The 21,406-nt window shown below is 47.2% G+C and overlaps 1 protein-coding gene and 1 long non-coding RNA gene across 4 annotated transcripts in view; both read right to left on the bottom strand.

Moving 5' to 3' along the window:
• LOC310746358 overlaps positions 1 to 21,406 on the bottom strand; it is a 121,796-nt gene that overhangs the window by 11,450 nt on the left and 88,940 nt on the right. The gene's annotated exons all lie outside the window — the stretch shown is intronic.
• ZBTB47 (zinc finger and BTB domain containing 47) overlaps positions 1 to 21,406 on the bottom strand; it is a 42,889-nt gene that overhangs the window by 3,890 nt on the left and 17,593 nt on the right. For 2 of the 3 annotated variants that reach the window (XR_014540467.1, XM_083579560.1), the window contains exons 2-5: positions 10,412 to 11,842; positions 7,502 to 7,649; positions 5,924 to 6,039; positions 3,623 to 3,767 (exon numbers count right to left, since the gene is read on the bottom strand). Coding sequence is in view for 1 of the 3 variants with exons in the window: in XM_083579560.1 (XP_083435686.1) it covers positions 3,623 to 3,767; positions 5,924 to 6,039; positions 7,502 to 7,649; positions 10,412 to 11,842 (1,840 nt within the window). In the remaining 2 variants the exon portion in view is untranslated. Of the gene's footprint in view, positions 1 to 2,711; positions 3,087 to 3,334; positions 3,768 to 5,923; positions 6,040 to 7,501; positions 7,650 to 10,411; positions 11,843 to 21,406 lie in introns of those variants that run through there. The other variant, XR_014540468.1, reaches the window with a different exon arrangement.

The raw sequence follows: 21,406 nt of genomic DNA, 5'->3' as shown, positions 1-21,406 counted from the left end.
ACGGTTTGGTGGTTAGGCATTGGTCGGGGTATTGTTATGCAGATGAATGGGGGGAGGACCATTGCCTAAGCCAATACCACTCATCACCTGTAACCAATAAAGTTGTGGCCAATTTTAGCCCATTAACCTAAATAATGTTGTCCGGTGTCTTTATTTCTACTGGTGGGAGGGGGGAACTCGCCACGCAACTCCAATGTATAGTTAGCAGACTAACAACTTAATCACGTTGCAGGATTCCCAAAAAAATAGGCCAGAGGCAATTGTATTTCATCCAGCAGAGCTTTACTGCTACTGAAAGCAAATGCCAAGAAAAAAGCACACCCAGAACTCTGGCCGACATAAAATTCAGTCGTGGGAGAGGTCCCTACTCGCAAATCAATAGTCAATTGTAACGAAAAACTAATCCATTCAAAAGTATGTATTCTGATTACAAACTCAAACTCATAAGGATATGTATAACACAATAATTCATTACAGAATTAGAGATACGAGTTTATGACTAGAGATAAGTTCATGTTAGTCCATAGTCAGATATATTGGTATATTTAATAACAAGAACCCCAACTTATTTAACTGAAGGCAAATGAGCAAAATGGTCGCAAATCCAATACATTCAGGATTGGCCCTGTCCGTAAGAAATCCAGTTGCAGCAGACTTGACTTAAACTTACAATAACTTATAATAAGTCTAAACCTTAATACTAAGCATTCTATATACAGCAGTGGTGTCTAAACTTTTTCAGTGAGGGCCAGATTTGATGAAGTGAAGGGCCATGAGGGCCGACCAAAGAGCCAACGGAACTTGTTGACCTTTTTTGAGGATTGAAGTTGTTGAGCTTTGTGATTTTACCCCAAAGTTGTTGAGCATTTCTTAGGATTGAAGTTGTTCAGCTTTTTTTTTAGAATTTTACCCCAGCAGATAAACTGCCACAGGGGCCGGATTAAAATGACCAAAGGGCCGGATTAGGCCCCCAAAACGGACTTTGGACATGCCTGATGTACAGAACACCACACCAGAAGGGAAAGAGATAGAAAGATAAAGGGAAAACATATATACCTTCCTGAAGAAACCAGAGGCCTTCCTTCTGGGCATTGTCAGCCAATTGGTGCCAAAGAAGGACAGAACTTTTTTTATGTATGCTACAACAGCAGCAAGAATACTTATTGCAAAGTATTGGAAGACACAAGATTTACCAACTTTGGAAGAATGGCAGATGAAGGTGATGGACAATATGGGATTGGCAGAAATGACTGGCAGAATCCGAGACCAGGGAGAAGAGACGGTGGAAGAAGATTGGAAGAAATTTAAAGACTATCTACAGAAATATTGTAAAATTAATGAATGTTAGAATGATGTTGGATAGAAATTAAGTGGTTTCCAGCTGTAATGCTTTAAGAATATGGAAGAAGGGTATAAATAGGTAAAAAAAAATAACTAAAATGGTGTTGGATTGGAAATAAGTGGTATTAGCAACAAAGTTAATAAGAATATGCAAAAATGAATTGATAATGGATGAAAATACTGAGTTATAAAATGTTAAGTTATAGAGATAAGATAAATGAAAGAGGGTAAGGATTTGCTGATTTGATTATTTAAATGGGAATACAAGAAGGGGAGGTGTGAGGAAGTCAAAGAAACAAGCAAATGAGTTTTAAGTTATGAAAAATAATTGTTTTTAATTTTTCTTATTTTTTCTGTATGTTTACTTATTTTTTTATTTTTTTATTATGTGTTTTTGTATATTTGTCTTTGTGAAATCTTAATAAATATTTCTTAAAAAAAAAAGAAAAGAAAGAGAAAGGGAAAACAAGACTCCTTCTGGCCCTGCTTTTATAGTCAGCGTGACCTTGACTGAAAGAGATAAGAGAAGCAGTTAAAGCCAGCTGCACTCAGCTCCTCTGAAGGGATAACCCAAACATCAGGAGCCTACTCCTTGCTTCTTTCACATAGAGAAGCTTGCAGAAGAGTTAAGTAGAATAGGAAACATCTCTACATATCAGATGTACTTTCTGTACTAAGAAATGCAAACTGACACTCTGGGATTAAAAGGAATGTGGGGAGGGGAGAGTGGTGATGCCAATGGGGTCTTTGGGAAAGCTGAGACCTAGAAACTTGTTCAAAGTTGGCTAATTTAATATAATTACCATATTTTTCACTCTATAAGACGCAGCAGACCACAAGACGCACCTCGTTTTTGGAGGAGGAAAGCAAGAAAAAAAAATATTCTGAATCCCAGAAGCCAGAACAGCAAGAGGGATCGCTGCGCAGTGAAAGCAGCAATCCCTCTTGCTGATCTGGCTTCTGGGATAGCTGCGCAGCCTGCATTCGCTCCATAAGACGCACACACATTTCCCCTTACTTTTTAGGAGGGAAAAAGTGAGTCTTATAGAGCAAAAAATACGGTATATATAATCGATGATTGGTAGAGCCAGTTTAGCAAAGTGGTTAGAGTGCAGGAGACTATTAATTAATTAAATTAATTATTTTTTATAATTGTTAATTATTTAATTAATTTAATTATTTGTTTGATTAATTTGATTAATTATTTAATTATTGATTAAATTGATTATTAATTAAATTATTGATTACATTTGTATACTACTGCCCTTCCTCCAAAGATCACAGGGTAGTTCGCAACAGAAAAATGCAAAATGACCTGAGAGACCAGGGTTCGAATCCCCTCTTGCCCATGAAGCTTACTGGGTGATTTGGGGCCAGTCACTGCTTCTCAGAATAATCTGCCTCACAGGTTTGTGGTGGGGATGATTCTAGGAGACAGGACCCACCTACCCACAAGGCCTCCAGCTTTCCAGAATTCAGTCGTGGTTTATTGCTGAGGTTGTTATGGTTGCTGTTTTGAAATTATAGGGGCTGCTTATGTATTGTTCTCACTGTTGCGAGCTTCTTTGAGCCTATTTCTTTCTCTGAGGCAGCATACAAATAGTGATAATGATGATATATCTATTTACCTACCACATTGTCCCCTGACAGGAGACTTAAGGCAGCTTGGAAATAAAAATAAGAACTGCTAAACATAGAGGGAGGGGGAATCATTAAATAACGACCAAACATGGATAGAATTAAAACTACAGTGGTACCTCAGGTTAAGTAATTAATTCGTTCCGGAGGTCTGTTCTTAACCTGAAACTGTTCTTAACCTGAAGCACCACTTTAGCTAATGGGGCCTCCTGCTGCTGCCGCGCCGCCGGAGCCCGATTGCTGTTCTCATCCTGAAGCAAAGTTCTTAACCTGAAGCTTTATTTCTGGGTTAGCGGAGTGTGTAACCTGAAACGTATGTAACCTGAAGCGTATGTAACCCAAGGTACCACTGTACATGCACATATAAAATCTGTTGAAAATAATTGTAATAAAAACAGCACAGCAATAGCCCTTTAATTAAAAGCAGTCGATTCCCCCAAAACCTGTTGGAACAAGAAAGGATTCAGAATTTTAAAGAGAAGTTTTGTGAAACCGCTCGGAATATGGGACAGGACAGAAGAGGTAGGTCCGTGACGTTACAGGCACTAGTCAGTCAGTACTGTGCGCAGCTGTGGAAATGGGGCTGGAAGGCAAGAAACGGAAACTTGGCTGGTTTGTCCACCCCGAGCCATGGATCCCTTACCTGTGTGTGTTTTCATGTGCTCGTCAAAGTACTGCTTCATGTTGAAGTCCTTCCCGCACCACTGGCACATGAACTGCTTGTGACCGATGTGGATGCTCATGTGAGAGCGAAGTTGGTACTTGTACTGAAACCTCTCATTGCAGTTCTGGACAAGGGAGAGAATGGAGGTATGGAGTAAGAAAAGGCAGGAAGTTTGCATGAAGGAAGGATCTCTGTTGTATTAAACCAAAAGGTCCATTTCATTCAGCAGTTTTATTTATATCCTGCCTTTCCTCCCAGGGGCTCAAAAACGACGTATTATGCTCCTATCCTTCCCACGGCATCTTACCCACAAAACAACCCTGCGAGGTAGGGTTCCTCAACCTGCCATAGAATATGAACACGTCTGTAAATATATACTTTAAAAATAACACTGTGCATAACAGAATGTTTTTTTAACTGTGTTTAGAAAGCCCAGTTCAAATAATGAGCTCTGTTGCAATAAAACTGTAATTACCAGCAAGTGAAAACATCCTGCACTTTTATAAACCAAAACAGAACAAGTGTTACTCCGGGCTTCCTCAAGAATAATAATATATAATAATAATAATAATTTATTATTTATATCCCGGCCATCTGGCTGGGCTCTCCCAGACACTCTGGGCAGCTTTCAACAAAATATTAAAATACAGTAATGCATCAAACATTAAAAGCTTCCCTAAACAGGGCTGCCTTCAGATGTCTTCTAAAAGTCTGGTAGTTGTTGTTCTCTTTGACATCTGGTGGGAGGGCGTTCCACAGGGCGGGTGCCACCACCGAGAAGGCCCTCTGCCTGGTTCCCTGTAACTTGGCTTCTCGCAGCGAGGGAACCGCCAGAAGGCCCTCGGAGCTGGACCTCAGATGGGAATTGTAGTCTCAAAGCATCTGGAGCAGGCTTCCTCAACCTCAACCCTCCAGATGTTTTGAGACTACAATTCCCATCATCCCTGAGCACTGGTCCTGCTAGCTAGGGATTGTGGGAGTTGTAGGCCAAAACCACCGGGAGGGCTAAGGTTGAGGAAGCCTGGACTAAGAAAATGCAGCCAGCCCAGACTCACGCATGGAGTTTCAAACACTCAACCTTTGTAGTGGGATGGCTATGGGCTGCAGAAGAAGAGGACTTGAATACAGATCCATCAGTCCAAGTTCACGCTGCAAATTGGAAAGCGGAAGGAGGGAAGACGGGCTGAAGCTGGTTCTCACCTCACATTTGTTTTTTTTATATATAATATTTTTTATCAGTTTTAACATATAAATTATAAAATGTACCACAAAACTTATCACTTATACAATCTTTTTAGACTTCCATCCGCACCTCTGATGATCCACCGTTTTAACCACTTCTTATGCATTTCTTAACTTTATATTGCCTTTACACCTCTTAACAAATCATCCTCCCCTTTGTCCATTTTTACAATACTTCTAATAATACTCCTCACAAAACTTCCTACAACCCTACAAACGTCATCTGTTCTTCACAAACACTTTTCAAATAGTCCGTAAATTTACTCCAGTAAATTTCTGGTCCCGTCGGTTTTGAATCCTTCCTGTTCGTTTATCTAATTCTGCATAATCCATTAACTTCATCCTCCATTCTTCAATCGTCGGTAACTCTTCTTGCTTCCATTTTTGGGCCAATAATATTCTTGCTGCTGTTATTGTGTATAAAAAGAGCTTACATTCCTTTCTATTTAGGTCACTCCCCACAGTGCCCAATAAAAATGCTTCTGGTTTCTTTATAAATGTATATTTCAACACTTTTTTCAACTCATTACCGTATTTTTCGCCCTATAGGACGCACTTTTTTCCCCTCCAAAAAGGATGGGGAAATGTGTGTGCGTCCTATGGGGCGAATGCAGGCTTTCGCTGAAGCCTGGAGAGCGAGAGGGGTCGGTGCACACTTCAGGAGAGCCCCACCGCCAGCCCCACAAGCTCCCGACCTGGTTTGGAGGCAGGCGGCGGGCTTTCCCCTCCCCCAGCCCCGCAAGCTCCCAGAGCGGGCTTCGCGCAGCTCTCCGCAAGCTGTGGGAGCCCGGCGCGACTTCGCGCTGGTCTCCCATGGCTTGCGGAGAGCTGCCTGATCTGGGGGCTGGGGTCGGGGGAAGCTCGGGCTTCCCCCGCCCCAGCCCCATGCCTGGGGGGGGGAAAATAATTTTTCCCCCTTTATTTCCCCTCCCCAAAATCTAGGTGCGCCCTATGGGCCGGTGCGTCCTATAGGGCGAAAAATACAGTATATATCATCTCCCAGAAGCATTTCACCTTTTTACATTCCCAGGTCCTCACCTCACATTTGAAAGGCTTCTCCCCCGAGTGCTGCAGAGAGTGGACCTTCAAAGACATACTTCGCTTGAACGACTTCCCACACGTTTCACAGGTGAACGGCATGTCCTTGGTGTGGGCTGCAAAGCAAGGGAGAATCGTGGTTACCTGGGAAATCGGTACGGTTAGGAATGAGCCAAAACACACAGACAGCAAAATCATACGGGTTCAGCTCCTGCCGGAACTAAGAGCTGCCAAGGTCCGGTTGTGCAAGCTGCTGAGTGGCTGCAAAATCTGAACGGCCTCCAAAACCTGCACTTAGAAAACTAGCAGGTCAGGGAAGAGAATGTACAGTGTTTCCCAAACTTGGGTCTCCATCTGTTTTTGGACTACAGTTCCCATCATCCCTGACCGCTGGCCCTGATAGATAGGGATGATGGGAGTTGTAGTCCAAAAACAGCTGGAGACCCAAGTTTGAGAAACCCCATGTTAGAAATGTTTAGATATTTTTCTTCGGTGAAGCGAAATTATAATGCGTAGTCTCGGATCTTATTAGACACTTGGAACTAGAAATGTTCTTCCTCACTCTTAAAGAAAATGTTTGGTTTTTTTTAAATGGTTTTAACAATGTCACAAGCAATACAGGATCCATGACTGAAAATACAGCAAGGACTGCAAAGGAAAACAATACTGGCCGTAATACAGTAAAAAAAATTAGACTAGAAGTAGCTTTCTATCTGTGGGGGAAACCGTATTTACTAGAGTCTAATACACCATCGAATCTAACATATGCCTCCATTTTCAGAACCTGGAAACCAAAAAAAGTATTCACTGGTGAATGTAAATGTCCCATCGAATCTAACGTGCACCTAAATTTTCGCAACGTCATTTGGCCCAAAATGGTGAGTATTAGATTCGAGTAAATATGGTGGATAGACAAGTAAAGCGTGGCCTCTCTCTCTCCTTTCTGCAATCTGGAGTGGTACAGCTCAGCAAGAGTGGCATGGCGCTATTCCGACTGCGCAACTCACAAAAGACCCCTAAAGTGTTTCGCCAAAGGTAATCCAAACCAGTTTTTCCCAATCTTTGGTCTCCATCTCTTTTTCAGACTACAACTCCCATCATCCCTGACCATTGGTCTCGCTAGCTAGGGATGATGGGAGTTGTAGTCCAAAAACATCTGGAGGCCACCAGGTTGGGTGTGCGTGTCTGGACCAGCCTTCCTCAACCTGTGGGCCCCCAGATGTTGTTGGACTACAACTCCCATCACCCCTAGCTAGCAAGGCCAGAGCTCAGGGATGATGGGAGTTGTAGTCCAACAACATCTGGGGACTCACAGGTCGAGAACTGCTCGTCTGGACTGAACCGCTCTTTTAAAGGCACCGATTAAAGCAAACGCTTGAAAAGGGGTTACGTGAAATAGTTAGAATGTAAGATGAAGCCAAGCTTGCAAGGTTTTGTGGGGCAAAGCCTAGCACCCTGACTTGCACCCGGGAAGGTCGGCCATCTTGCACAGCGCTGAAACACCGCCTGGTGTTGGGTGCTCCTCAGGGGGTGGCAAACCTACTGTGCGCACGGGGCCCCCTCCCCGGCCCCACTCACCGACCATGTGCTTCCGGACATGCGCCATCGTGTAGAACTTCTTCTCGCAAATCTCGCATGAGAACTTCTTCTCCGCGTAGCCGTGGACGATCTTGTTGTGCTCATGGAGAGACCACAGCTTCTTGAAGGCTTTCCCGCAAGTGATACACTGCAAATAATAATATAATAATAGTTTATTATTTATACCCCGCCCATCTGGCTGGCTTTCCCCAGCCACTCTGGGCTGCTTCCAACAAAGTATTAAAATACAGTGGTCTGTTAAACATTAAAAGCTTCCCTAAAGAGGGCTGCCTTCAGATGTCTTCTAAAAGTCTGGTAGTTGTTCTTCTCTTTGACATCTGGAGGGAGGGCGTTCCACAGGGCGGGCGCCACTACCAAGAAGGCCCTCTGCCTGGTTCCCTGTAGCTTTGCTTCTCGCAGTGAGGGAACTGTCAGAAGGCCCTCGGTGCTGGACCTCAGTGTCTGGACAGAACGATGGGGGTGGAGACGCTCCTTCAGGTATACTGGGCCAAGGCCATTTAGGGCTTTAAAGGTCAGCATTGTACACGGAAACATACTGGAAGCCAATGTAGATCTTTCAAGACCGGTGTTATGTGGTCTCGGTGGCCACCCCCAGTCACCAGTCTAGCTGCCGCATTCTGGATTAGTTGTAGTTTCTGGGTCACCTTCAAAGGGAGCCCCACATAGAGCACATTGCAGTAGTCCAAGCGGGAGATAACTAGAGCATGCACCACTCTGGCAAGACAGTCTGCGGGCAGGTAGGGTCTCAGCCTGCGTACCAGATGGAGCTGGGAAACAGCTGCCCTGGACACAGAACTGACCTGCGCCTCCATGGACAGCTGTGAGTCCAGAAAGACTCCCAGGCTGCGCACCTAGTCCTTCAGGGGCACAGTGACCCCATTCAGGAGCAGGGAGTCCTCCACATCTGCCCGCCCCTGTCCCCCAAAAACAGTACTTCTGTCTTGTCAGGATTCAACCTCAATCTGCTAGCCGCCATCCATCCCCCAACATCCTCCAGGGACTCACACAGGACCTTCACTGCCTTCACCGGTTCTGATTTTAAAGAGAAGGTAGCGCAAAGGAGATGAGGAGAGTCAGGAGGACCTGAGCCTAGCAAAAACGTATGTGCAATTCACAGAGTTGGAAGGGACCATGAGCAACATCTACAAGGCTGGATTTAGGTTTGATGAGGCCCTAAGCTACTGAAGGTAATGGGGCCCTTTTTATGTGCAGCTGTCCTTTGTCAACAACAAACTGTTTGATTTGAAATTTATTACGGTCAGAGACCAGCTTGAGAAACACAAATGGAGATACAATCCCAATAGCAAAACAAACATTTAAAACAATATACAAAAATGGATTTTAAGTTTAAAAGTGCGATAGGCATAGGTAAAGGTAAAGGGACCCCTGACCATTAGGTCTAGTCGCGGACGACTCTGGGGTTGTGGCGCTCATCTTGCTTTACTGGCCGAGGGAGCCGGCGTACAGCTTCCGGGTCATGTGGCCAGCATGACTAAGCCACTTCTGGCAAACCAGAGCAGTGCACGGAAATGCCGTTTACCTTCCCACTGGAGCGGTACTTATTTATCTACTTGCACTTTGACATGCTTTCAAACTGCTAGGTTGGCAGGAGCAGGGATCGAGCAACGGGAGCTCACCCTGTCGCGGGGATTCAAACCGCCGACCTTCTAATCAGCAAATCCTAGGCTCTGTGGTTTAACCCACAGCGCCACCCGCGTCCCACGATAGGCATATAAACACATAAAAACTTTAAAATGGACTACCTTAGAGAAATGACCCAAAGTCACCCATGGATCTGGGTTTGGGAATTTTCTTAACAAACTAGATTGAATCGGGAGATGGTGTGTGCCTACAGATCTGTGCGCAGAATCTGGCGACAATCCGGGTCGTCTTGCGGTCTTTGCCTAACAGGAGAAGATCGAATTTTTGCTTTACCAGGAGGTCAGCAAGCCTCACCAGCAGGGGGTCAATGGTTTCTCTACGCGCCTCATCGTAAAAGGGACATCTAAAAAAATATGTGTTCAGGGCTTACTATATCCCCCAAAGGACAGGCGCAAATTCTCTGGTCGTATGGGACTTTTTAAAAGGATCCTTCCAAGACCGGCGAGGGCAGAGCCGAGCTTCTGGCAAGTGTAAAAGCCCTTCCGGGTCATGTGGCCAGCATGACTAAACCACTTCTGGCGAACCAGAGCAGCTCACGGAAACGCCATTTACCTTCCCACCAGAGTGGTACCTATTTATCTACTTGCACTTGGACGTGCTTTCGAACTGCTAGGTTGGCAGGAGCAGGGACCGAGCAACGGGAGCTCACCCCTTCACGGGGATTCGAACCGCTGACCTTCTGATCGGCAAGTCCTAGGCTCCTAACCTACAGCGCCACCCGTGGTAATTCTTTAACTGTTTAAAGCAGTTTATGTAAACTGCTTAATTAGCATTTGCTGATGATTTTACTGTTTACTATTAGATTTTAATGGATTATTGAATATTACTTCATTTGATACAACTTGTTTGTTTTAAAGTTATTGTGATTTATTGTAATATATTGGATCAGATTGTTACTATTGATGCTTGATGTCTTAGTATGTTTTTATAGGCATTGGAAGCTGCCCAGAGTGGCTGGGACGACTCAGGCAGATGGGCGGGGTATGTATGTATGTATAAATATTATTATTATTATTATTATTAGTCTCTCCAGGGATGTGAGATTCCCCTGCCTAAAACCCAGGATGGCTGAGCCCAGTCAGTGGTTCTGCCTCAGCATAAGGCAGCATCCTACATCACGATTCCTGTCCGTTCTAGTTTCACAGAGGGCGCCCCATGCGCCAAAGCCTGCGAAGGGCGGCCTGGCTGAAATGTCGTGTCTGGAGGGGCAGTGGTCTCCCTTCTCACCTGGATGTTCTTCTCGCAGTCCGTCTGCTGGTGCAGCAGCAGCTCACTCTCCAGCAGGAACCGCTTGCCACACTTGTCGCAGATCTGCATGCGGCTGTGGGTGACGTTCATGTGCTTCTCCAGGTACCAGCGGTTGTTGAAAACCCGGGGGCACTTCTTGCAGGGGTAGTGTTGCTTCTCCTCCAGCTTCACCTTCTGGCCCACCCCATCCGGCTCCTTCTTCCTCTTCCTGCCTCTCTGGTCCTCCCCTTCCTCCTCCGCTTTCTCCACCTCCTCGTCGTCCATCGCCACAGCAACCGCCTCCTGGGACCTGGTGGACGCAGCGGCCTGGGCGGCCTTGGAGGGCCTGCTGGCCTTGTGGGGCAGCCCGGACCTCTCCCTCTTGATGTCCGCCACCTCCTCGCCATCTTCCTCCTCCTCCTCGTCCTCCTCCTCTGTGGTCTCCTCCAGCTCTTCCTCCTCGCTGTGCTCCTCCTCTTCCTCCTCCTCCCCCACCTCGCCGTCATCCTCTTCCTCCTCTCCTTCCCCGTTCTCTTCCTCCTCGCCGTCCTCGTCCACACAACGCACTTCCCCTTCGGGCCGCCCAATCACCGCGGCGATGCCGGCCGTCTGGTCAGCAGTTGGAGACTTCCCCTCCGTCCCTTTCGAGACGTTGAGGGTTTGATTGTTGAGGTTGACCTCCACGATGATCTGCTCTCCCCGGTTGTAAGTGCTTTGGCTGCCCAGGGCCACATCGGGCTCTTCGCCCTCCACCTTGCAGATGGGCGGGCCACCATCTTTCTCCTCCTTGTAATACTTCTTGCCAGCCACGGCGGGGAGGTTCTGGTTGCCCCCGCACGCCGCGCCATCCTCAACCCGCACCGAGTAGGGGTCGTTCCCTTCCCGGGCGTAGATCTTGGGGTGCGGCGCCGGGTCCATCTCCTGCTTGATGTTGCAGTAGTATTGCGACGGGACGCCCTTGCCGCAGCTGTCCGGAGGCAGCGCCATGTTGCTGGCCATGGCTAAGCCGAGGGACCTGGTGCTGATCAGCTCCTGGCAGGAGGATGCAATGTCGCTCATCTGCAGGACGGCGGCCGCGTTTAGGACGTCCTGCACGTTGCAGGCATTGACCAGGAGCTTGGAGGTATAGATGAAGTTGAGGATCTGCTGGAGGCCCTGGGAGGTCAAGGCCTCCAGGGAGAGCTCCACCCTCTGCAACTGCTTGTTCTGGGTGAAGAGGGAGTGGAAGAAGTGGCTGTAGGCGGCGAGGACCCCCTTGTGAGCCGGGAAGACGTTCCTCTGCTGCAGCAGGACGATGTCCACGTCGCACAGGTCCGGTTGAAAGAGGCGCTGCTCGTTCAGTCTGTCCATCAAACACGTGAAGTGGAGGGCTACATCCTCCACCAAAGAGTATTCGGCGGCCGGGTAGTCAGTTGTCTTTTCGACTATCAGCTGTGGGAAGAAATGAGAAGGAGGTTAATGTTATGTACTGAAGTTCTCACCCTGGGCCAGCAGGGGGTACTGTAGATAGTTCAGGTCCACATATGCAAATAAGGGATCGAAAGTGACGTTCAGTGATTGGATAGTTACAGAAAGTTGTTACAATTACGTTGTTCTGGAGCTCTATGTAAGCAGGCTGGCTGAACCCTTCAGTTCAGTTCTGTTCTGGCCTGTGAATAAACAAGAGCTGTTTGAAGAATCGCTGTGTCGTCTGATATGTTCACCTACAACTTAACAGTTAAGAAGAGCCAAGTGGTGGTGGGACTCCACCTTCTCCTCCTCCTTGGAATGGATGGAGCCCAAGACAGCTCAGGTGGCTTCCATCCTTACGTCCCCACCAAGATATCTGAAATACAACCAGGAATGGAGCAGGCTTGCTTATTAGGGCAAACGGACATTTCCTCTCTCTCTCTCTCTCTCTCTCTCTCTCTCTCTCTCTCTCATTTTTATTAAAATTTCAGTTTTGCAATTTAGACTATTCATTCAGACAACCTTAAAATATCAATGACTTCCCTTCTTCTCTTTCCATGGTTCGTTTTGCATAGCATAAATCCCTGCATACTAAACCATTCAGTATTCCATTGTTACTTCCATCAAAACTTATTTACACTGTTGAATTTATCTTAAGGCTGCCAACAAGTGCACGCAATTATTCCCCATATATTCAATAAACATTTTCCAATCTTCTTCAAACGTATGTTCTTATTGTTCTCTTATTCTATAAGTTAGATCTGCAAGCTGCACATATTCCACCTCGCTCGTTTTCAATTTTGGGGCTAACGAAACACAGGCCGCTGTAGTGGCGTACATAAATAAACTTTTTTGACACCTGGGAATTCCCATCTGAATTATCCCCAACAAAAAGGACTTGGGGGGGGGGTTTGGAAAGGTGCTTTAAAACATTTTTTTCAATTCATTATAAATTATTTCCCAATCCTCTTTTATCCTTTTACAGGTCCCCCACATATGGAAAAACGTATCCTCAGTCTCATTATATCTCCAGCACTTATCTGATTCAGTCTTATACATCTTAGCAAGTCTACTCGGAGTTAAATACCATCTGTAAATCATTATCAAGTAGTTCTATGGCAGGCGTGGCCAAACTTTGGCCTCCAGATGTTTTGGGACTACAACTCCCATGATCCCTAGCTAACAGGACCAGTGGTCAGGGATGATGGGAATTGTAGTCCCAAAACATCTGGAGGACCAAGTTTGGCCATGCCTGTTCTATGGAAATTTCCTCACTAACCCCACCAATCTAGGGTCTAGGCAGCTATTCCCAGGTCTGGAGAAATTGCAGCAGCAGGCGATCACTCCACCAGCTCATGTACCTTCCACCAACAGGCTGCATACTTGCAGCCAGAGACTACGCCTATGTGGAAACGTCCTCTGCTCATCCCTCTTCAATCCCCTCCTGGTTCTGGGGGACAGTGGTGCAGGGAAGGGAGGGAAAGCCCCTGGCCCTTCACTTGCCTGGCCTGCCTCTTCCTCCAGCTCTGAAGCTTCCCCTTCCTCCGTTTTCTTGCCTCCTGACAGGTACAGGTCCCCACAAACCACTCAGCTCAAAGCGGTGAACACACTACCCTGTCCACTCCATTTCATCTTCACAACGACCCTGCGAGGCGGGTGAGGCTGAGATACTGTGACTGGTCAAAGGTCACCCAGGGTGCTTTGTGGGGGTTTGAACCCTGGTCTCCCGGGTCCCAGCCTGACACTGTAGTTCACTATACCACGCTATCAATGGGTACTAGCCACAATGACCACAGCTGTGAACACACCATACATTTGGTGACTGGGAGTGGCTGCCAAGACCGCATAACACCGCTTCTGAAAGACCTACATTGGTTCCCAGTATGTTTCCGAGCACAATTCAATGTGTTGATGCTGACCTTTAAAGCCCTAAACGGCCTCCACCCGGTATACCTGAAGGAGCGTCTCCACCTCCATCATTCTGCCTGGACACTGAGGTCCAGCGCCGAGGGCCTTCTGGCGGTTCCCTCGTTACGAGAAGCCAAGTTACAGAGAACCAGGCAGAGGGCCTTCTCGGCGGTGGCACCCACCCTGCGGAACGCCCTCCCACCAGATGTCAAAGAGATAAACAACTACCTGACATTCAGAAGACATCTGAAGGCAGCCCTGTTTAGGGAAGCTTTTAATATTTGATGAATTACTGTATTTTAATATTTTGCTGGAAGCCGCCCAGAGTGGCTGAGGAAACCCAGCCAGATGGGTGGGGTATAAATAATAAATTATTATTATTATGTGCTTAAACCACATCACCTCTTGCAGAGAGTCTTGGAAACTGGAGAGAAATTCAGTAAATAAATAAATTGGGGGTCAGCCAAATTAGGTCTGCTGGCTGCAGGGTCCCTACCCCCATCTTATCTTCAACGGACCCAGATTTCCCAGGGGGAAAGCAAGGGGAGAGAGAATCACACCTGAAGTTAGCAAAAAGCAACAACACACACACAGCCGCACCACTGACCGTCACCCAGGGGGATCCTGTCAGCTATCACTCAGAAGATCCTTGCACACCTTCTCCAAGGTAATTACAGCCCATTAAAAACAGCGACTCGTTTGCTTCATTAAGAGACCTCATTAGGATGAGTTAAGGCACACACTCCAGTGGGCTTTAAAAATAATAATAAATTATTGCCAGGGGCGAAGCATCACCTCCAAAACTTTAAAGTCACATTGAAGAAGCTCTTGGTTGCAACTTGCAACTGGTAGAGAGCAGCCGTTCCGGGATGAAAAAGTTCTTTGATGCAGAGCCGTAAATCTGCTCAAAAGAAAGACGCACTCTAGGGTTTCGATTGCAGACAGGTAGGGGAAGGCAGCTGGAGAAAGAAGCTGAGGCGTCATCGGTCACCTGCAGACTGACAGTATTTTGCATGAGGGAGTCAGTCCCCTTCCCCCCCCCAAAAAAAAATCTGGGATTGAACAATTAGGGTAGATTAAAGTGTTCCAGTGCAAAACAACAACTCACTGACCAACAATAGAAAAGGGGGTTTGCAGTTAGGCAAGTAAAGGGATGCGGGTGCCGCGGGTGAGGCTGAGAGACGCGGGTGGCACTGTGGGTTAAACCACAGAGCCTAGGACTTGCCGATCAGAAGGTCGGCAGTTCGAATCCCCACGACAGGGTGAGCTCAAGTTGCTCGGTCTCTGCTCCTGCCAACCTAGCAGTTCGAAAGCACGTCAAAGTGCAAGTAGATAAATAGGTACCACTCTGGCGGGAAGGTAAACGGCGTTTCCGTGCGCTGCTCTGGTTCGCCAGAAGCGGCTTAGTCATGCTGGCCACATGACCCAGAAGCTGTACGCCAGCTCCCTCGGCCAATAAAGCGAGATGAGTGCCGCAACCCCAGAGTCAGACATGACTGGACCTAATGGTCAGGGGTCCCTTTACCTTTAAGTAAAGGGGAAATGAAATGAACGTGAACAAACGATCAATGGGAGGCTGTAACACTGCAACAAAAGGATATCAGGATGAATGTTCTTCATTGCATAACGAGGGAAGGGAAGCTTGGGAGCCTGAGGGCCGAATTCCTTTTGAGGAAGTCTTCTGGGGGCCATGTGCTGCAGGCAAAAGAGGACGAATGCAAACGCTACCTTTGTATAGTACTCTAGTTTCTAAACACACACACTCTCTCTCTATCCAGGAAGGCAAGAGGCGAGATCAGGCTTCAAGGACGCATTTCAGTCTGCCAAGCAGAATCAAGGAAGGTGCAAAGTGAGGCTGGTGTGATCTGTGGCCTGGGAGGAGAGGGACAGGCAGAGAAGCCTCCCCTCTGGGTGGCTGCCTCCAGAGAACAAGAAAGATAAATAAACGGCTGAAACTTCATTACGGATATAAGCCCCGAGCTGCCTTCTGAGCTTCTTCGGAACGACAGCAAAATAATCGGCCAAAGCCGAGCGAGTGGATTTTTGGCATCTCCTCCTTGGCAGCTGCCTTCCTCAAAAAAAAAATCATTGCATAATCCGACCCTGATCTGAGCACGCAGACACACACACATTCTCCCTCTACTGCCTCTTTGGAGTTTATTCCTCCCTCCTTTCGCCTCCCTCAGTCTGCCTTGATTCTGCAGTTGACAGTTTTGCAGCTGAGCTGTGTTGGCACGCAACTAGGGGACGCTTTATTATCTTCTTCTTCTTTTTAATTGCACAATCCGCTTGCTTTTTCAATGCTTCGCGGAGAAAGATCCTGAGCTGACCATGACCAGATAGCACAGAGAGGGAGAAAGAGAGTTATTAAAGCCATCTGGGGGGAACTCGGGTGCCCCTTGCCAGCGCACTATTTCAAAAACAAGCCTGATTTAATAGCAAGAGAGGGTCGCGGTGACCCGCCAGTGTGCAACAGGAGCCTGAGGTCAGGCTGAAACGAAAGAGCTTGCTCCTCAGGAGCAAATTCTGGGTGGGCAAGTGAATCTGCTGGTCCGGACAGAGTGGGCAAATCCACACTCTACTGGCTGCAATAGTTTATAGACTCATAGAATTGTAGAGTAAGGTTCCATCTAGACCAACCCTGCAGAAATATGCCGTTGTTCCTTACAGGGATTGAACCTGCAACCTTGGCATTATCTTTCCCCCCCCCCCCAAATTTTTTATTATTCATTTTATAACACAAATAAAGAACACAAACAGAAAAGCAAACAACACAAACAAATTCTTGTCATATCCTTATACTCCATCCACCAATCACCTTAAAAAGGTTTATTTCCCAAGACTCTCCCCAGCTATTATTATTTTTAATTGCTGCTTGTGTTATTTTCTGCATTTATTTTTCAGTCATTTCTGCTCTTGTTAAGCTGCTTTGGGTCCTTCCTTAGTCAGAGGAGGGGAAACGGGCTACTAAAGGGTCTAAATAAATAAGAATTAAGAACCTATGTTGCTAGGATGGGCAGTAGGAACATAGCCTTGTCACTAGCTCCATGTTGTCCACACTGGCTGGCAGCATCTCTCCAGCATTTCAGGCAGGATTCAGTTCAAGGCCTGGGACCTTCTGGCAGTGAAGCAGACCCTCCACCACTAAGCGACGTCCCCCGTGAGATCCCCACTGTCCCGTGCAAACGAGTCCTTTCAATATCGCGACCCTCGTTTTTGCACCACCCCTGAAAAAACACGCAGCCTCGTGGCATTTTGCTCGTGCAAGAGATTCTGCTGCTTTGAGGCATGCTATATATGGCTCCGAGCCTGATGAGGCGAGACGGAAGACCCCATTCCAGGTCTTCGCCTGCGCTGTCTTAGCAAACGCTTCCCCCGAGGGAGTCGAATTAATCATAGCTGATCCAAGCGGTTCCCGGCAGCACTCTGGGGCACGAGAGCAGTCCATGACAGAGCTCGTCACAGAAGGAGGAGGAAGCCCCACTCGGGTGCAAAAATCCTGTTGGTGCCGCCTTTCGCCGCTCCCAAGAGGCATTCAAGGTCACTCTGATCCCCTCCCTCCCTCCCTCTCTCATTCCCAGAGAAGGCCATTGTGACAGCTGAACAGCTGCCCAGAGTGACAGAAGCACAAACTTGTAAGCTCCCTGCCTGCATGTTCACAGCCAGCCATTGCAAGGAGGAAGAGGAGAAGTAGGTTCTTTACTCAAAGGGGTTTGCATTACAGAAAGTTCAAAGTACAGTCACACCTCGGGTCTCAGACATTTCAGGTTGCGCGTTTTCGGGCTGCACACCTCAGCGAACCCAGAAGTACCGGAACGGGTTACTTCCGGATTTCGGCTCTCGCGCACGCGCAGAACCGCTAAATTGCGCTTTGAGCATGCGCAGAAGCGCCGAATCGCAACCCGCGCGTACGCAGACGAGGGTGCGAACGTGCCTCCCGCACGGATCACATTCACAACCCGAGCGCCCACTGTACATCCTGGCATCTCCTTTGCAAAGAGGTGCAAAAGCAAGCAGCAGTCAAGCAGGCAATTATTTCAGGGAGAAAACTATCAACTGGTTCCCAGTACGTTTCCGAGCACGATTCAAAGTGTTGGTGCTGACCTTTGAAGCCCTAAATGGCGTCAGCCCAGTATACCTGAAGGAGCGTCTCCACCCCCATCGTTCTGCTCAGACACTGAGGTCCAGCACAGAGGGCCTTCTGGCAGTTCCCTCATTGTGAGAAGCGGGGTTACAGGGAACCAGGTAGAGGGCCTTCTTGGTGGTGGCGCCCACCCTGTGGAACGCCCTCCCATGAAATGTCAAGGAGATAAACAACTATGAAACTTTCAGATGACATCTGAAGGCAGCCCTGTTTAAGGACGTTTTTGATGTTTGATTATGTTTTTATATCTGTTGGGAGCCATCCAGATTGATGGCTGAGGGACCAATAATAAAATTATTATTAACAGCTGGAACCAGTGAAACTGGCTGTTCACAAAAATATAAATTAGTGGGGGAAATAGCTCATTGGCAGAGCATCTGATTTGCATGGGGAAGGTCCCAGGTTCAAGTCCAGGTGTCTCTATGTAGCTCAGAGAATGCCCACTCTCTGAAATCCAAGAGAGCCGCTGCCAGTTAAGTGTAGACCAGGTGTGGGCAACACCTGGCCCTCCAGATGTTGCTGAACTACAACTCCCATCATCCCTGGCCACTGACTATGCTCACTGGGGCAGATGGGAGCCGTAGTTGGACTGCTGCAAAGCAGACACTTGCCGCTCCATGATTTGGAGCCTTGCATGACCAGGTATCCAAATAACGGGGAAAGCCTGTGAGAATACACCAAGCACCCCTTTTGCAGACATACCGATGCAGGTGGGATGGGACGCTTGCAAAGCAGTCTCCTTCCATTCAAATGAAGGGGGGGGACTGAAAAGGGCTGCAGCTTAACTGCATTGCTCACACTTTGGGGGCAAGTGAGTAGCCTTTGTGCCCAAAGGCTGCCTTCAATCACTTGAGTCTACCCAAACTTTGCAGTCTTCATCTGAGGCATTTTGCCATGTTCCCCTTCTCCCCCGGCCATCTCAAGTCAGGAAGACGACGACCACAGAGGGCCCATTCTCAGGCATGATAACCCTTCCTGGGCACCTACTGTAATATCACTGGGGCACCAGATGAAGGCCTTTGTATCATCTGCCCAGGCTTTTCATCATCATCTATCTAGCATGAGGTCGACATGGGTTCCTGTTTCAATCTGTCCTGCTGAATAGTAGGGTTGTTTTATCTCAGGCTGCATTTTCTTAGTCTAGGCTTCTTCAACCTCGGCCCTCCCAATGTTTCTGGGCTACAACTCCCATGATCCCTAGCTAGCAGGACCAGTGGTCAGGGATGATGGGAATTGTAGTCTTGAAACATCTGGATGGCCGAGGTTGAGGAAGCCTGCTCCAGATGTTTTGAGACTACAGTTCCCCTCATCCCTGACCACTAGTCCTGCTAGCTAGGGATGATGGGAATTATTGTAGTCTTGAAATATCTGGATGGCCGAGGTTGAGGAAGCTTGATTTATCTTTTGTTTTGTTTTTTAGCTGATGCTGCAATCTCTTTTGATTGGCATTGCGTTTCTCATTTCTGACAACTTACTCGTTTTTTAACTTTATCAGAGTGGTGTACAGCGATTCGATAACCAAACAGAAAAATCCCATTAAAATCAGTACAGAACAAATCATTATAATGACTTTCTACTCGAGGGACATTAAAAAAAACACACAAAAAAACCACTTAGGTCTGTCGGCACAAAAATGTGCTTTTTTTCGAGAGATGCTGGAAATTCAAAAGTGAGGGTGCCTGCTGTATCTCTGCTGGAAGAGAGTTCCACGGCATGGAACTGGTGACGCTAAATGCCTTACTTAGCGGAAGACAATAGGGCTTCTGTAACATGGGGAACAACTAACAGTGCTTCTTCGGATGATATCAATGACTGAGCTTGGTCCTTAAGGTACCCTGGACTCGAGTTGTTCATAGCTTTGTACATATATTCAAGGCTTACAGCAGCTTGTTCGTGTCACGACAAACGGGTCCATTTCTTGCAAACTAAAAGATGCGATGCAAAAGCAAAAATAAAAATGGAGGGGTAATATTATGGGGTGTCTAGGGGAGAGCAGTGAAAACTGCTCACCGTTCCCCAAAATCAACAGCACAGACCTAGTAATTACATATCACCTCTTATTCATAAAGGTAGTCTGGGCTATTTCAGACCATCTGCCGTTATACAGTTAACAAGAAAGAAGTCATAGCAACCTGTGGTTGTTGTTGTTGTTGTTTTGGGGGAGAGCTTATCTATGGTAACTGTTCAGGAATTTGTTGCTTTATTTTGCTCGAATAAATTAAGAACATGGGTATTTGAATCATTGCCAGCAAGTAGGCTTTGATCCTTGCTCACGCTGAGCAAACCAGTTATTTGGGGAGATTACTTCTGTAGAGGGACACGGGTGGTGCTGTGGGTTAAAACACTGAGCCTAGGGCTTGCCAATCAGAAGGTCGGCAGTTCGAATCCCCGTGATAGGGTGATCTCCCGTTGCTCGGTCCCTGCTCCTGCCAACCTAGCTGTTCGAAAGCACGACAGTGCAAGTAGATAAATAGGTACCACTCCGGTGGGAAGATAAACGGCGTTTCCGTGTGCTGCTCTGGTTCGCCAGAAGCGGCATAGTCATGCTGGCCACATGACCCAGAAGCTGTATGCCGGCTCCCTCGGCCAATAAAGCGAGATGAGCGCCGCAACCCGAGTCATCCGCAACTGGACCTAATGGTCAGGGGTCCCTTTACCTTTACTTCTGTAGGAGAAGATAGTTTTAATTTAACGGGGGGGGGGGGGGGAGGCTGGTGTGCAGTCTGTATACATGATGCGAATTAAGCAAGTCTGCTTAAAATGTACCAGATACAGGTAGGTAGCCGTGTTGGTCTGCCATAGTCGAAAGAAAATAAAAAATATCCTTCCAGTAGCACTTTAGAGACCAACTAAGTTTGTTATTGGTAGGAGCTTTCTTGTGTATGCACACTTCTTCAGATACATGTACCGATTACACATTCTTTTGCCAGGTTCAGAGAACGACAGAGAACTTTGGAGGGCAGTGAAATCTCTCCCTCCCCTCCCCCACAACCCGATTCTTGGAAATCTAGTAATCACACATACACACAAACTTCTGAAATTCCTCCAGTCAGTACAGCTGGCAGGCACTCTGGCCATGAAAACCAGACTCATTTTAAAAAGGCACAAGCTGAGATTCTCACGAAGCAGATTTCCACGCTGGATGCCAGTGAGATCTCAGAATACAGAGCTCCAAATAATGCAACTTATGAGTACGAAAGCACAGGGCGCTGCTGAAATCTGAAAGCCCAAAATGCACCACTGCTGGCCGCTCTGTCCATAGCGACACCCAATTCTGAAAGCAGGGTTCCCACTTCGGAGCCCTTTCTCATAACCCACCAATGGGTGGAAATTCAGTTTGAAAGCTGAATCTCCTGAAACCGCACTTTCTGAAAACATGTGCGAGCGAAGACAGCCATCCTTCGAAATCCGTACTTCTCTGAATGTCGCAATTCGGGAACAAAATCGCACAGGCACCCACAAAAATTTGTACCCCGCTCATCTGATCGGGTTGA

Source organism: Podarcis filfolensis (genome assembly GCF_964270895.1).
Source record: "Podarcis filfolensis genome assembly, chromosome: 12".
NCBI classification, from domain to species: Eukaryota; Metazoa; Chordata; class Lepidosauria; order Squamata; family Lacertidae; genus Podarcis; species Podarcis filfolensis.
The sequence above is the reverse complement of the archived record's forward strand: the minus strand, read 5'-3'. Positions and strand labels throughout refer to the sequence as shown.